This window comes from Arctopsyche grandis, chromosome 1 (genome assembly GCF_051622035.1).
Source record: "Arctopsyche grandis isolate Sample6627 chromosome 1, ASM5162203v2, whole genome shotgun sequence".
In the NCBI taxonomy this organism is placed as follows: Eukaryota; Metazoa; Arthropoda; class Insecta; order Trichoptera; family Hydropsychidae; genus Arctopsyche; species Arctopsyche grandis.
In genome coordinates, this window is record NC_135355.1 from 29,652,996 (window position 1) to 29,670,414 (window position 17,419).

Consider the following 17,419-nt stretch of genomic DNA (forward strand, 5'->3'; position numbering starts at 1 on the left):
ACTGCACCGTTTGCATATTTAAAATGCATGAACTTGTCACTAACGAATCAAAAACTGCAGTATGAATTATCTCGATCTATAAACGAAAGATATATTTCAAAACAAGTACATATTCTAAAACACAGATGAGTTTCAAATATCCGTTTAAAATTCTTAAATTTGGGCATTACGCTTTTAGCCATAATTTAAATTTTCATCAAAACGTAATTTAAAAGCAAAACAAAATATCTAAAATAGAAAAAAAACAACACTTTAATTTAAAAATAACTATTTAGATATTAAATATTTTTTGACAGCACTTCACCTTCAAAATTGTATTTATAATTAGTTTCATATTAGAATGATTTCAAAAATATTCAAGGCTTTTTCGTGTATTTCTCGGTAGGTACTAAAATGTGGCCGTAACTTTTATAAGAATTCGAAATGAGTGTTTTTGGGGATATTTTACATTGGTATTGACAGTGATCGATAACGGCGATTTCCATATGGAGAAATGTAGGCGAGATGTGTCTAAATAATAATATCGTATGAATTAATAATGACATGAAGGTATGCCCGACGCAGCTGGAGTCTACCTGCGCATGCCGTGCCGTACAATTCGGTGTATTCGTGCCCTTTTGTCCATTTGCATAATAGAAGCACAAAGTGGCAACACTCAATTTTTAAAAGATTTTTATTATTACTAAATTATGTTCACAATACAATACATCTTATATCTATTTTAACAGCTACTAATCTACTGATTATTTTCTATTTTAAAATTTTATTTTATTTTATTGTTAGTAATTACAGTATTATATTATTTTAATGTTAATGTACAAAAATGTTCGCCAAATGAGCTGTTTTTGGGCGTAGTTTATATTTTGGGTGTAAATCTTTTTTTTTTAATTAATAAAGGACGAATTAGAGTCAAGAAATTTATATTTTTCTCGCATTTTTTTAAAGGAAATAGCTTCAATGAATAGTTATGGTATTTTAGTACCTGTTCTGCCCGTTCGTTAAGACTATTTTTGTATGAAATTACCGTTAACTAAATAGTTTTTTTTCTCTAAGCGAGAGATTATTTAGCTGCCAGCAGGGATGTTCATTTTATTTAAAAATATTACTCACAAAGGAGCCGAATAATGAAAAACAGGAAATAATGCTTATTACGAACGGACAGACCGATATCCTTAAATGTGCAAGTGCAAGCCTAAATACAAAAAAAAATAAGTATAAACCTCCCCAACACAGATAAAAAGGAAACGACGGATCTTATTTAAAATATTTAACACGAAAATATTTATATTCATTTATTTTATTACAATACTTAGTACTTGTTTATTTATTTTATTGTGATTTATTTTAATAAAATATATTATATTTAATATTGAAAACCCATGTCAAATTTATGTATAAAAAAACGAACTACGCCCAAAAACAGCTCACTTGGCGCACACTGATGTACAGCATAATAGGAAAAAGGGCCCAAAAACCTATTTATAATTCTTATAAAAACTCATAATTAAAGCCTGGACCCAGAAGGTGCCGCGTATTGTTCAAATGTTGTAAAAGCACTGTTAAAGGTTTGCCGAACCTTTTTTATAGGATTTACAACAATGGAACAATGAGCGGCACCTTGGCTATCCTACCTCTACTCATAATACATTTTATACATAATATTAACTAAAGCGCGACAATCTAAAGCAGATTGTGCTTAGGTAATCTGTGACTCATAGTTACCAACTATTCTTGACAACTAAACAGAACAAAGGAAGTACCATGTTTGGAAGTAGTGTTGTTCACATGTGAAATGCGTCTTATATTGGCAAATATAGGACATTGGGAATGTAAGTAGATCTGTAACGTTATAGAGAGTAGCAGTATGTGTGTGTCCGGGTGTCGTGGGAACCTCGTGAAAGTAATCTCGTGAAAGTCGACCTCTCGTAGTCACCACTGCCCGTCTACATAAGTTACACTCGGCCTCGTCGTATTGACGCCGAAACATAACTAGACAAATTATGTTTGTTGAATTTGCCATACTGTTTCTGCAAGCCTTCTGAAACGTCCCCCTCCCTCTTCCCTGTGTGTTTTGTTATTGATTTTTTTGCTTCATTTATTATTTTGTGACATGCTGGTATTAACACCAACAATTATCTTATTGTACATATGTAGGTAACTCGTTCTTCAATTTTTAACACTTTCCCTTTCTGAACTGTACACCAGTATTTTGCGCTTTGAAATGTGTGTCATGTTTTTGTTATTTTGGAAAATTTTTGTTTTTACCCTTTGAGTGCTGACGTCTTTTCCGTTGAAAGCCCGCCACGCTGAAAATTTCGCCAACATTTCCAACTAGAATTATTTAAATACCCAATAGAAAGCGGGTATAAAAATTGTAGCTAATCCATACAAACCCTAGATAACTATCGCCGAGGATTTCGAGTTTTGTAAATGTGTGTTTAGACTCTAATATATCTTGCAACAATATAAAATAAACAAACCAAGTCTTATTAATGAATGTATTTTTCCAAAACAAGTGCCATCTTCTTCATTATTGTTAAATTGTAATGCTCACAATCTAAATTCCAAGTCACAATCGAAAATACTCAGCAGCTAGGGATTTCCATCGGGAAATTCTGCTATGGTTATGAATTCAGAAATTCCGGTGTAAGCGAGTATTTATAAACGTTGAAAAATGAATGACACGGATTACACAGCCCATGTTCAATACATTTTTTTTCTATGCAACCTTTAAAGGCTTAGCAGGTAGTATTCTTGTTTATTTATTCAATTACCACGGCTATCGGCGTTTTGCAGGCCTATAGACTTTGCAGGCCTATAGACGTTTTGCAGGCAAAACGCCGATCGGCGTTGGTCAGCATTCAAAGGGTTAATGCCGAAATTTAACAAAATAAGAGGTTTTTTTATTGTAAGTCGTGGAAAGTTTGTGGAAACTCACTTTTAAATCTGCCAAATTTTGCTTATAAAGTTTTTCACATGACATTTATATTTATTTAACAATATTTAAAAATACTGGTGGCCTGTAATACCTTTATTTTGCTTTCCGAGATTCTGAACATGAATGATAAGAATTTGTGAATTAAGTTAAACTAAAATAGGGTTTTTGGAACTGAAAACTGGACTTCCACCACTTTCAAATATATAGGCTCATATATCGATAGAGCAAAAACTTTCACGATTCTTGAAAATTTACTATAGGAATTTTCTCGGAATATCATTCTTACATAACTACATACATACATATATTGTTTTCAATACCAGGAATTCCACAACACTACAAATATAATGACTCATAGCTAACTTCCTTTATACATATATCCTTCCTCTATTATCCTTCAATATATTGCTTTATGTACACCTACGTACATATGTACATATGTTAGTGAGTGCTGTGGGTAAAATCTATATTAAGTATAGAATGTACATAGTCTTAGTCCTAGTGCTTCTGAATACCTAGAATTTTCCTATTCCCGGGATGCGAGTCGTAACTTTGGATCAAAATAAGTTTTTCATTTCAATTGAATATACTCTATGCACCTACATATATTTATATACATATGTACATTGTATATGAAAGGCAATACAATATCTTATTTTAAAATACTAACATATTTAAATTAGAATCCGAAAATCTATTTCTAGATTTGGTACACAAATTTCCAGCGACTATTTATAATTGGGATATAAATATTTTTTCTCCCTGCGTTTATTTGTATACAATCAAGCGCATAATTGAGGCAAATGTTTTACACTTGTAAGTACATGATTGCGAATTATTTTTGACAAATTTGATCATTTAATATGCAATACTCGGTATTCGTAAGTTGTATGTACATATGTACAATATCTACATATTTACTAAGGTCGTGGGTTTTATCTGTTGTGAAGTGTATTTATTTACCTACATATGTTTGTAGCATCGCGTCTTTGCCAGTTGTGAGACCAGATCTTCTGCAATCTATTTTTATCGCGCGCCTATTTACCGTGTACCGTCTACGGTCGAAAGAAACCCTCACTAAATAGCAAAATATGTATCACAAAAAACCACTTCTAAAATAAAGATTTCACTAATGAAATTTCTGTCGAGAAGGCCGTCTCGTGAGGCCAAGCCGAATCTACATAGACCATTCATCTCGCGTACGCGAGAATCCCTATGCGGCCCAAGGTTGATAATCGCCGATCCACGAATAGAGATTCCGTCGCACAATTATATCGAATGTGTACCTACATACATAAGTGTTTGAAGCGTGACACACTTGAACGGGTCACTCGGTTTGACCTGACCTTTACAGCGGGAAAATTCGTATGTATAGCCTGGGTGTATTTTAATATACATATGTATGTATGTAATATGTACGTATGCGTACTATTATATGTTTTAGATATACGAAACACGTTAGAAAAACGTGACAATCAGGCCTTTGTGTATAACATTATATTCCAAATAAATATTTATTAATCTAGCCACGAGTCTAAAGTGACACTTTCGCTTGCCTATCAGCGTCTTATAATATTAGCACGAAAGTGCTTAATGTTTCAACTCGTGTCGCGTTCAATTATTTTCGATGTGAAAATTTCACAAATTTTACACAACCTAACCTTTTAATTTCTCTTAAAATGTACAAAGTGCGATTCACGAAATACATTTTACTAATATTAATCTGTAAAAAAAAAACTGTAAAATAATCTTTCACGTGATATAATATTTCAATAAAACAGGATCGAATTTTAAAGTAAAGCGTTATTGAAATTGGCAGCTTCGAACAAAATTAAAATATATATAAATTCATATTTTAAAAATAATTTTGTAAATATTTAAAAAAATATTTTTTTAAAATGATGGAAGGCGATACCTATGGTCAAATGTGTACATGTGTACTACAATATATAGGGCCGCCGAGAGGAATCCCAGGCCCTATAACAAATTTCAAAATATGTCTGATATATATTTTTAATATGCGAATAATTAATCAGAACAGAATAATTTTTTGGAACTTTACTCCGGCTGCCCCCCCTCCCCCAATCTCTTCGGCCTAATCTAACTATATATAAAGCTATAATTTTTAAATTGAGTTCATATGAGGGTAGGTTACCAATTGGGTAGGAACCGTTTCAATAATGAAATCAAATAAGTTGGTAATCCAATTTATTGAATTATTGATAATTAAATAGATATAAATAAAAAGTAAGTACATTCATAGTGTAGGTAGGTATGTATATGAATTTTATACACAAAAAATCAATTCATTAAAAAAATGAAAATAAAAAATATATGAGACGGAAGAAACAATCGGTTTTGGCCACAACATATCAAAATACGTGCAATTCAACGATTTTTATAAAGAAATTATTAAATTTCAATGTATTAGTGGATTTATTTCAATACAATTGGAGACTCTGGTTAATATATACTGTAATAAAGAAAGTAATAATAAAAATAAAAATTAACGAAGTAAAAGTACATTGAGAGATATTGAGAGCCTATAATTCAATTTTTATAAGGTATAATGTGAAAAAGAATGTTATAGGCGTTTAAACAATTAAAAATTGACAAAGTGAGTGGATGGCGGAAAGTCGAATATACATACATCTGAGATGTCATCGTCTCCAAAATTTTTGAATTCTTAAAAGTGTTTATTACGAATATTTGTCGCCATCAAACTAGCGGAAGCGATTTAAATTTCTATCGGTGACCAAACCGCACAAAATGGCAATGTTTCAAGCCGATCGGAAGAATGTAGAAAGTAGTGTCAGATCAAAAGGCGATGTAAAACTAAAAAAAGAGCCTTTTAAAATTAAGTCGGAGTCGGTTGATTTTCTACGACTCCGACTCCACTCTGGTGCTTTGGAATTTGATAACTTTTATATTTATTAATTATTCAATTTTAACACACATTTTAATTATTATCATTTTTTTCGTTTTGTATTCTCGCTCCATAAGGCAAGGAGAAGCCATTGAAGTAAAAACTTTTTCCTAGAGTAAACACCACCGACATTACTCAAAACCGAGCAATTAATAGCAGAAAAGTAATACGGAAAGAAACCATAAAAGCATTGATATTCGTTTTACCCGCTTTTTATACATATTTAAGTGTAAAATAGTTTTAATTAAACTGTTACGGAATAATATAAAATAATTTATTTCAATACTTTTAATTGCATTTTACTAACTGCATTTCTCGACGAACTTCTTATTTCTTCGCGTCGAGTTGAGAACTTAACGTCAAGTATTTCCATCGCTTTTAATTAATTATTCACTCATTTGTCCCGTTATTTGTTTTCGTTTGATTGATGACGGTTTTATTGAGTGCCCCGCTACTACTCCTTTTGTTGTCGGCTTTCGGCTCGTTTTGATCGTTTTTATTTAAATATATATATATATGTATATATATATATATATATATATATATATATATATATATATATATATATATATATATATATATATAAATATGTATATATATATATATATATATATATATATATAAATATGTGTATATATATATATATATATATATATATATATATATATATATATATATATATATATATATATATATATTTCAACCGCAGAACATCCGAAGTGTCGGAGAGAGAGAGACAGCTGTGAATTCAATTGACGCTTACGCGTTTTATTATAGTGATTTTGGGCTTGTGCCGCTTTTATATACATTAAGCTTATTATTTGATGTTCAGTGAGTCGGCAAAGTGAGCCGATTGTGACCTTTAAATGTGTTCCACTGTTGAATTATTAACGGTTCAATGTGTTATTATTATTGAGCTTTGTTCGGATTTCGTGACGTTAAATTTTTATTATGGTTTTATCGCCCTCTTCATTTCTTAAAATACCGTAATTGAGACCGTGTTTTGTATCTGTTTAACCATTCGAAAAAATACCGTACATATACACTTATTTTAATTAGTTTTCCGATCATAACTATCAGGACTTAGTATTTAAAGGTAAGCAACGAAAGTTTTCTATAAATTGTCATCACAAATCGTTCGTAATAATAATTTTGCACATCGTTGGTTGACTCCTCGGTCTTTTGTTACCGAGGGGGACCGATGATTGTTCTTCACCCGGCTCGTGCTTTGTTCCTCGTCATCCATCAGGGAAAGCCGCCTTATTTTTTCCAACACCCACCCCCCAATCACAAACCTTGAAAGCTCATGGTTACTGACAAACCTTTAAAAAAAAACCACCCCTTCTATTGCAAACCGTTTTTAAGGCACACACTGTTTGTCCCTCTTTGTATGACGTCATTCGTCCTATGCGAGTCTGAAGCTCGTCTATTTTCCGATAGCCTTTTCCCGCTGCTTCATTCAATTTTACGATAAAAATTCTGTTTTTAACATAATCGTATTTGAATGACGCCATTTCCCACAAGCATTTTTTTTTTGTGAATTTTACTTTCGTGTCTGAAGATTTATTAATAGATAAATATAAATATAATGAAAAGATGAACAATGTTGGGTAAGCTTGTTTAACAAGATATATCAAGCCTCTCCTTAAAAGGTCGGAAACATCTTGTAAATGATGACCTCTCATTCATGCCTTTTTTAGTCAATTTAAATCAACTTCTTTCTTACATACAATTTTTCGCGAATAGCGATACAGGACATACATACATAGATAGTATGTGAATATTTGTTAACAATTGAAATATTATTTATAATCGAAATGTACATAACACATTGTATACATTCAATTGAAACATTTTGTTTACATTAACTCATTATGAATCTAATTTTCCGAAAACTATATTAGAATCCGCGTATTTTTCTGAAAGTTACTCCTAAATCCTAACTCCTAAATCTTCCTATCAAATTAATTAAAAATTGGAATATAACTTCTTTACAGTTGTCTTCGACCTTATGCATCAAATCAGTATTTCTCAAACTGTGATGATTGCTGTATTCAATTTTGTATAAAATTTATATACATTTCAATATATTTTCACGAAATAAAGAAAATATAGATACGTATCTTATAAACCATTGGATGAAAAATTCAATTATGTATATGTATGCTACGCGAAAAAAAACAGTAATATTTTTTCAATATATGTATCTATAGGTATTTTAAATCTTCTGAATATTATTATTTTGGAATTTTATCGATCAATGCCTTGAAAAAATAAGTCAAGCTTTAAACCATAGAAATATTTATATTTATTAAATTTATGTATTGATATCGTGGATAAACGGAAGTTTGGAACTAAAGCTTGAAAATATATTTTTTACAAGCTTTTTATTAGCTTTGTTCTTTTATTTTGTATGAAATTTGGAGGATATACATATATACATATGTAAAAACACAAGCTGTGTTGACCACCGTTTAATGAAGTTTTATTAAAAACACAGCGTATGCGTATGTGACACGGCCCTTAGTGAGTTAAGATTTAATACAAATCATTGTCAAGTCACCTAAAGTAAGTAAAATTGCTATTGAGTGCTTACATAGTATACCTACATATATACATACTTAAGATCTTAAAATCTATCGAAACATAAAAAGTAATTTAAAATTTATTTCATACAAATATTGTATGGGTTGTACAAAATAGGAAAAAGCTCATCAAATTTTTTTATTTGTACAATCACATTTAAGTGCAACTAATGCTATGTCCTATTTCCCTTTCTTTTAACACTATTTTGTTGTATGCGTAAGTAGGTAGATTAGGTATAATATAATGGCAAAGTGTTCATTTTCCACGTTGGCGCCGTTTCGCTCCACATACGTTTCAATTCGATATTGGCCGCCTTCCAGCCGAGATTTTTTTTGTGTTATTCAGCCGTAAACCTACATAAAACTGGGAATATGATATATAATTCTAGAAATGTACACGTTAATGTCGTTTCATGACCGTGTCCATTGTTTTCAGCATCCGACCCCAGAAAGACGAATCGCCCAAAATACACGTGAACAAGGTTACTTCACGCAACCCGTACTTTTCCTATCCCAAGTATAATATTTCGCGTTTGTCCCGTTTCATTTTTTGTATACCTACACATTTTGAGATTTGCTGCATCTCGTTCCGTAAGTTTGCAAATCACAAACAGGGATGAACATTATAACCGATTCATAATTTTTATGTTAATAATCTAAAACGAGTGTAAACATCGATAAATGCTTATACGGTAGTGACAGTATACCTAGTTATGGTATGTTTAAAATCTTATTGTACTTGTTTTAAACCTACATTTTATCTTTTAAACTTTTACATCTTGATTTATCAGCCAATCAGCTGATTGAGTTTATTTAAATATCTTCAAATCTTGCCAAATTTAAAACTTGCAGCAGATTTCTACATAATGTGATGATATGTAATTGCTTTCAAGTTTCATAACGATAATAATTGAACAAATTTGAGTTGGGCTACGTTTAATTTCTAACACTAACTAGCAGTTATAGATTTTTATCATACTTAAATGCTTTTAAATTAAATATTCCAACACTCCATGAATGTATATTCCAATAATATCAAACTTCCATTAATAACATTTATGTAAGTTGAAAACACATAGTGGTAACACTTGTTTTTTTTTTCTTAGATAGTTTTTGCACATGAAAAAAAACGCTGGCACGCCCAATCTATACCGTCTTGACTCGAAAAACTCACCCCTGGGGGTGTTTTTGGTGATATATCATCCTTGTATTGACATACGCTTGACAGTGATCGATAGCGGTGATTTCCATATTTGAATAAATGTGGGAGAAAATTGTCGAAATAATAAGATCGTACGAATCTACATCGACATAAGGATACGCCCATCACAGCTGGTGTCACCTAGGCAAGCCTTGCCGTACGATTAAGTATGCCTGCGCTCTAAGATAGATATGTAGATCTAAAGCAAAATATAATTTGATATCTTAATTAATTATAATGTAACTAAACTGACAATTTTAATAGATATGGTTGAAAACAATAATAAATTAATGTAGGTATTATACTAAATAGCTCGTTGAAATAATAACATCGTACGGATTAATAATGACGTGAAGACAGGTCTATCACAGCTACACGTCCCGTGCCGCACTTTTGAGTGTGTGTTTTACCATTATGCCTTTATGTATGTACCTAATATGTACCTACGTTTGCTTGAAATCATGGGAATGGTTTTTATTGCTTTCAACGCTTTAAAATTTCCATTTTTTCTTATTATTTAGTTGCCTTTTTGTGTTATTGAACGCCGAGGAGCGGTCGTATCGTCAGGCATTTATCGCAATTAACTTTAAAAAAAATCTATGCATCTTCCGACTGTAAACAGATATTACTTCTAAACATCCAATTTATCCATTGAGCGGCCGCCTCCTTGCATTCATACATATAAAGGTTGCGTGGGAGAGCTACGTAACGAATACTATTACTATACAGCCTCTTCTGGTTTAGTTGTATCGTTCTTACATAATTCTAAATCGCGGAAATGATTACTGTATTTTAGGCATACATATTCAGGTGTGACATGGACAGTGCGTCGTTACCCAATCGAAATATACATATTTGAGTAAAAAATTAATACTTCGATATACTAGTAAGTATTCGCACTTAGTGGTCATTGAAGACGTGAAGGTTCATCACGACTTCGCTTCGTATTTATCCATCCTTTATTCATATCGGGTCGCGCTTTTCGGTCGTATGCTCGCCATTCGTTATACTAGTAATAGCCATTGTATGTATGTACGATTGATGTGAAAATCGTGATCTTTTAAATTTCTTGGTGCCCGCTTGGTATTTCACACGATGCCACGCATAGGATAAGCAGAAAATTTCAATTATTGTAATATTACTTTGCGTCTCAAAGTCAAGGAATATCGCTGGAATATGCAATGAAATAATTCATACTTCTCAGAAGTTCAATCGAACCTTTAGCTACAATTTTTTAGTGAAATTTTGATTAGGTACTTGTAAAACTTGAATTGATTTGTGTTTATACTACGTCGTTTCATACCATATGTATCACCAATTTAACGACACACTAAAACGCTTAACGAAGCCAAAGCTAAGTAAACCTATTATACATACATGTACCTATGTATGTATGTGATTGTAATTAATTGTCAGTGAAATTTTCTTTCACTTCTTGAAAAAACGTCTTTTTGTGCACTAAAATACAAAATTTAAGTTGACAGCTATCAAACGATATCAGACGCCTAAACGTAACCTAGCTAGAAACGATGTACACTACATTATTCGAATTATTTTCAGGGATATAGATGTTATTGTATTATCAAAAAAAAAGCAATGCAAATGCCACTAACCTACATACATATAAAGGGTTAATGCAATATTCGACCAAAAGCAGGAATGATCTAAAGTGTTTTCTTTCTCGATAAAATGCGCAATAGGAACTGCGTTCCAAACTAACCCCGCACTACAACGCAGCTCGAAGATCGACCCATCGCGAATGAAACTAGTCGCATATATCCGTCTCTGTCTCGCACGATGTTCAGCCGCAAGTGCTCCAAGTGTTTTTATCTCACTCGCACCCGCAAGGCAAACAATCTGAATACGATTGCCGACCGCCATTGGCTCTCAAGATTATTTATTTGTTTTTACATTATCACTTTCCAATATTTTTTCCACCTTGTGGGATTTTCGTTATTGAGACCGCAGCAGGGACTGTCAATACACCGCATTCTTTGATACGAAAATTACATTTAGCATACGTACGTACGTAAAAAATGAAGATCTATTTTAGAACTGATTATAATTGATGCGGAAGTGTTTCATTTCTAGTGATTTTTTTTATCTCATACAATAAATAACGTGATATCGAATGGAAAAATTCGTCTCTTTCATAACGCACCATTGCTTTATGCATATGTATGTTCTTTATTATTGTTACTCTTAAATTATATTCACAATACATCGTAGGTCTATTTTAATTCGTATTGATCCAGTATTACTATTTTGTATTTTACACATTATTTTTCTTATTATCAGTTCTATTGTATTTTCATATTTTAATGATAATGTTTACAGCGTAATATAAGGAAAACTTAAAAACCTCTTTGCAATATTCTTATTTAGAACCTATCGTTCCCTTCCAGAATTCGGTTACATTAGAAAAGGTCTTATGTGTGTGAATTATCAGCCCCACATAATTGACCAAATTGACGACAAAAAAAAGTCAAATCAATTTTAAATTGTCATGCAAATGACTAAGGACGAAAACACACTTAGAGACATGTAGGTTTTTTTATTAGATACTTTTACACATCAAAAAAAAAAACGCAAGCACGCATAACCATTCCTAAGGCACGCAGTCCCAAAAAATCACTCTCTAGAGTGTTTTCGGTAATATCTTATCCTTGTATTGACATAGGTTTGACAGTGATCAATAACGGTGATTCCCATATTTCAAGAAATGTATGAGAAACTTGTCAAAATTATAAGGTCGTACCAAGTAATAATGACCTGAAGAAATGCCCATCACATGAATAAGCAATGAACTGGGCACTGGGAACCTTGACTGGAAGTCATGAAGACGTGCCGTGCCGTTCCTCTCAGTGTGTTTTCGCGATAATTCTTGCGCGCAAAATATTTTATATTTATTATAATACAGTTTTATTGATAAATCTTTAAGTATCTAAAATTCGACTTTTTTAGTAAATAACTTAATAATGATTTTTTATATCAAACAATTTTCTTCGTATTCGTCGTTATGATATAAAATTCTCAAACTGGTAAAGGCATTGAAGCTATTGGAGGGCTATTATTTCTCCCGGAAACCAAACAGTCTTGAGGTTCCATTATGTTGGCGCTAAGTGTACTGTTACCATATGGTAATACGGGGGCGTAAAGGGGTTAGATGCAATCTCATTAAAGACGGGAAAACAACCGGGGGAGATAGCGAAGAAGCGTTACGAGGTTTCGGAAATTTGACATATTTTCACATCCCCTTGTAGTCCTGCTACAGCAAAAATTTCCACATAGATATTGTTTTATTTTGAATATGAGTATTGACCAATTGTTTTGTTCGTTTCAGGTTATTATCAACCGGCGGGTCCGCTGATAACGGCTGCGCCCCTGCATGGGGGCTTCAAGGATGGGGGCGCTCCCCCGCCTCTTCCCACCGAGCAGGCCCCTCAGTTTAGCCGATACTCCTACGCCCAACCGCAACAGGTTAGCGTCAAAACCCCTTCAAATCACCCCATCCATTTCATTCAATGGCATATGTGGTATAACGATGTGTGTGTGTTTTCCAATACGTTATAAATTTATTTTCTTTCATACTAGGTCATACCTTATGGTGGAGGTTTCGGCGGTCAGTATGGTCCTCATGCGCATTATGGAGGTGGTGAAGTATGCTATGGCACAGGAAGAGGTCCCGGTGGGGGCCTCGTGCTCCCTGCACCCCCTTGCTATAGACCCGCAGCAGCCCATCGCACTGCTGCTGTCTACAGGCATCCTTCTACGGGCCCTGGATCAGGTTCTGGATCCGCAGGTGCCCACGATAATCAGGTATACATATTTTTATCATTACACTTCCACTTTCCAAGCAGGATCAAAACATACTTGATATAGAGTATCATTCTATCCATGTATGTATGTTAGTTCAAGTAATAACACTGAAAAATTGTATTAGTCAATAAAATTCTAATCGTGATGCTGTAATTTTTCAAATTTTAAGTTATACCATTAGAGGTCTCTTCGTTTTTTATATTTCTTCGGAATTTTTATCTACCAAACCGCTCAATAGGTTGAGCTGAAACTTTTGCACATACATTTTAGATTGAAAGTAAATATACTCATGACTAGAGCCCGGATAACCAAGGTGCCGTTTATTGTTCAAAGCATTTACAACAATTGAACAATGAGCGGTACCTTGGCTATCCGTACTCTACTCATGACTATTGATAGGCGCGACCGTGCTATTTTCTAGGAAAGAGAGCAAAAAAAAAGGTTCACCATCGAAATTGACAATGGTGAGCCCATTTTTGGTAAAAAAAAATGGTTCACAATTGTCAATTTCTATTGTTAACAATTTTTTTTGCTCTCCTGCTTTCTCGGACAATGGAGAGGTCTATTGTTATTTCATGGCGGCAACTCGACCGCCGATCTCTACTCATGACTATAGCGCCGCGCGACCGTGCTATTATTTAGGAAAAAGGGCAAACTACAAAGCTAGAGAGCAAAAAAAAAGGTTGGCTATTGAAATTGACAATGGTAGCACGGTCGCGCCGATCTTTACTCATGACTAGAGGTAGGACCGGAAGCGTGCCGTTTATTGTTCAATTGTTGTAAATGCTTTGTAAAAAGGTTCGGCAAACCTTAAACATTGCATTTACAACATTTGAACAATACACGGCCCCCTCAGGCTCCGGTGACTACTCATGACCAAACGACAGTTCGTTTCGGTGTGTTGACATTTATAAACCCTTCATAAAAGAGCCACCCTCACCACGTGTCCCTTCAGGAATTGAATCCTACGTATATACATATCTATAATTGGTAATCGGAAGCAGTAGTTTTACTCTTGAGCTTCGAGGTTTTTCACACTTTTCTCCAAAAACGAAATCTGAGAACCGGAGTAGTACCTTTGTCTTTTTGAGAATCCATAATGTGCGACTTATTTCCATTAGCGTGTATTGAAAACGCCTTCATAACCGGTATGTGCGTGTCACTAAGCGAAATTTGTCATATATAAAATCATCGGTTGGTCACGTCCGAATTATTATTATTCTTTTTATCTGAAATTTTATACGTATTGACGCTGTTCGCAATTTTTTTTATACTACATTGTCCTGACTGAAGTAGTGCGACCAAAATTAATGACGTCAGAATAGCTAAAAATAGATTGGAAAGAGATGACAATAGCTCCATTTTCAGTATATCTGCTGCTTTCTACTTTGTATTTTGACCATTTAATCGTTATGTGATCTAATACGCTTTGATTTTTTCAGATGTCACCGGTTGCGCCTGAGACGTACGCTTCTCAGTACTGTCCTCCATGCTATCAACATCCTCACACACCTCCACGTGCTCCGATTGCTTGTCTCGGTCTGTATTCAACCTTATATATTATTCATTCGTCGTTCATATTTATACTAAATGTATTCGTTATTATTTTCAGATGCAGCATATCAAGGCCCGTGCCCGTGTCCAATGCAATCGTGTCCAAAAAACGTCCTTACTGGGCCCGCTACTGGTAATCCCTCGGCTGGTGGCGGCCCAAATTCACTAAGTCCTCCCGGGGGCAGCCGAGCTCCACTACCATCTACCATCAGCTACTGCACGGATGACAAAAGAAAAACGAAAGCGTCTAGTGGAAAAGATCCACCGTTGTTGAATCAAGTTCTCAAGAATGAATGTAACATGAAGAACGGGCCAGAGCTTAGGAGCAGCATCTGCCCGATTCTAGACAACAATGCTATGATGAGTGGACGCTCACCCAAACGGGAATACTTCTCGGATCAAGTCAATAGCCGAGCTAGGCAGGAAGTCGGCGAAGGTCGTAGTGGCTGTTGTGCCGTCGCTATCAATCCATCGCTAAGCGTCATGCCTCCAGAATCTTTAGGTCCACCATCGCCAGCTCGAGGCTCGGCCGGAGCGAGTATACCTCAGCCTCCGGACCCTCATCCTTGCGTCAACAGCATCCAGTCAACTCCTATTTCTTCTCACAATCCACCGCAGAGAAGAGCGAGAGTCGGCAAAGCGATGGCTCGAAAGTCAATCGGAGCCGATGATAATGTTGTACAAACAACAACATTATTGATGTGCCAACCTCATACTGTACCGTTAGATTCAAATATCCCTCGACGCATTGCTAGTCCACTGCAAGTTATCACTGATAACATAAACAAAGAAAATATTGATAATGTTAAAAATGAAATTGACAGTGGAGATGAAGTTATTCTATTAGATTCTCCAAACTCAAAAATGGCCCCTATTGACCTATCTTCTTCAGAAGACAACGGTCCTGACAATAAAAGCGACAAGAGCGATTGCATAATAGTGCAGTCGATTAGAATTAACGAACCAGAAACTATAATAGATTTATCCATAGATCCTAAAAAAGAAGATACTACTTTACCCAATAATAATAGTACACTGAAGAAACAAATACCGGAAGCTTTGGACGATAGTAATAATAGTAGTAAATGTATTCTTAATTCTGATATTTCAAAAAAATCAAACGATGCAAAGCCAAAACTGGGTATGAAGCGAAGATGTTCCCAACCGAAATTAGAGATAGACAATGATGTACAAATCACTGAAAATTTGGGAACAAATGGTATTGGAGAACACGTTAAATTACAAAAAAGACAAAAGAACCAAACTGTTAATACTATTCAAGTGAATAAAAAAACCACTCTCAGTGGTAGTTACAAAGATCTGATTAAAAAGCCTGAAAAAGTTTTCAAATTGAACAATGGAAAACGGCAGCTGAACACATTAAAAGTTGACAAAACAAAACAAGCGTCAAAGGGAATTTGTTTGATGGATTCTGACAAGAATCAAACGAAGAAAGTCGCCAACAAAAGGAAAAATTCAAACTCTCCCATCAATGAGAATTCACCTGTTAAAAGAAAGAAATTAGCAAGCAGTCTACTAAAATACACCGATAGGAAGCAGCACACAAGACACTATGATGATCTTATAGTTGATAAGCCAATTGATAGCTCTCAAACTAGTATAGCTCCGTTAATGCCAAAAAACAAAAGCGCTATACTTTTAGAGAATCTAATTAAGAAAAATAACAACATTGATCCTTCGATTGAAAACGTTGAAAAGAACATAACAGAAGATTCAGAAGTCATCTCTGATCCTCTCACGTGCTCGAAAAGCTCGCTGCGAACTATGAGCAAAGTAAAGAAATTCATTAGTGACGATGATAACTGTGGGGCGAAAAATAGGACCGTTCTCAACATCAACAACAATGTTGTGACGAAGATTAACGAGACTGATTGCACTCAAGTGCCTATGCGAAGAACCGACGTGAAGTTGCCTGCGGAAAAGATGACGCGTACCAAGTCCAAATCCCCAGCAGCTTTGAACAGAAAGTCTGAAAAGAGTCCGGTGAAGAACGATTGCGATGCCAAAGCAAAGTGTCAAGTGAGTAGTGACGTTAAGGATACCAAAGTAATTAAGTTGGAAGTAGCAAAGGCGAAAAAGTGTAAAAGTAGATTATTGCCATTGACAAAGAGCGTCAAGAAGAAAACTAGATCGACCGAAACCATCGATAAGGAACCAACTGAATTGTTGCCAGTTAGAAGACTTTCAACGCCTCGGTGGAGCAATGGGTGGACTTGGGAGGGTGAACCTCAACAAGGAAAAGTTTACGTCAGTGTGAGTATTATGGATACATTTATAATCAATCTATTATCAAATTTGTTCATTTAAACATAGTACGGTTCAATAGTACAATTTGCTTTATATATTCATTTTCTGAACATTAAAATTGACCATTT

At 34.2% G+C, this 17,419-nt stretch overlaps 1 protein-coding gene across 1 annotated transcript in view; it reads left to right on the forward strand.

Moving 5' to 3' along the window:
* The window catches only part of Hers (Histone gene-specific Epigenetic Repressor in late S phase), a 224,163-nt gene that overhangs the window by 201,620 nt on the left and 5,124 nt on the right, over positions 1-17,419 (forward strand). Inside the window, exons 5-8 of the mRNA XM_077436247.1 lie at positions 12,994-13,130; positions 13,245-13,469; positions 14,912-15,008; positions 15,082-17,297. Coding sequence (XP_077292373.1) covers positions 12,994-13,130; positions 13,245-13,469; positions 14,912-15,008; positions 15,082-17,297 — 2,675 coding nt within the window. The remainder of the gene's footprint in view (positions 1-12,993; positions 13,131-13,244; positions 13,470-14,911; positions 15,009-15,081; positions 17,298-17,419) is intronic.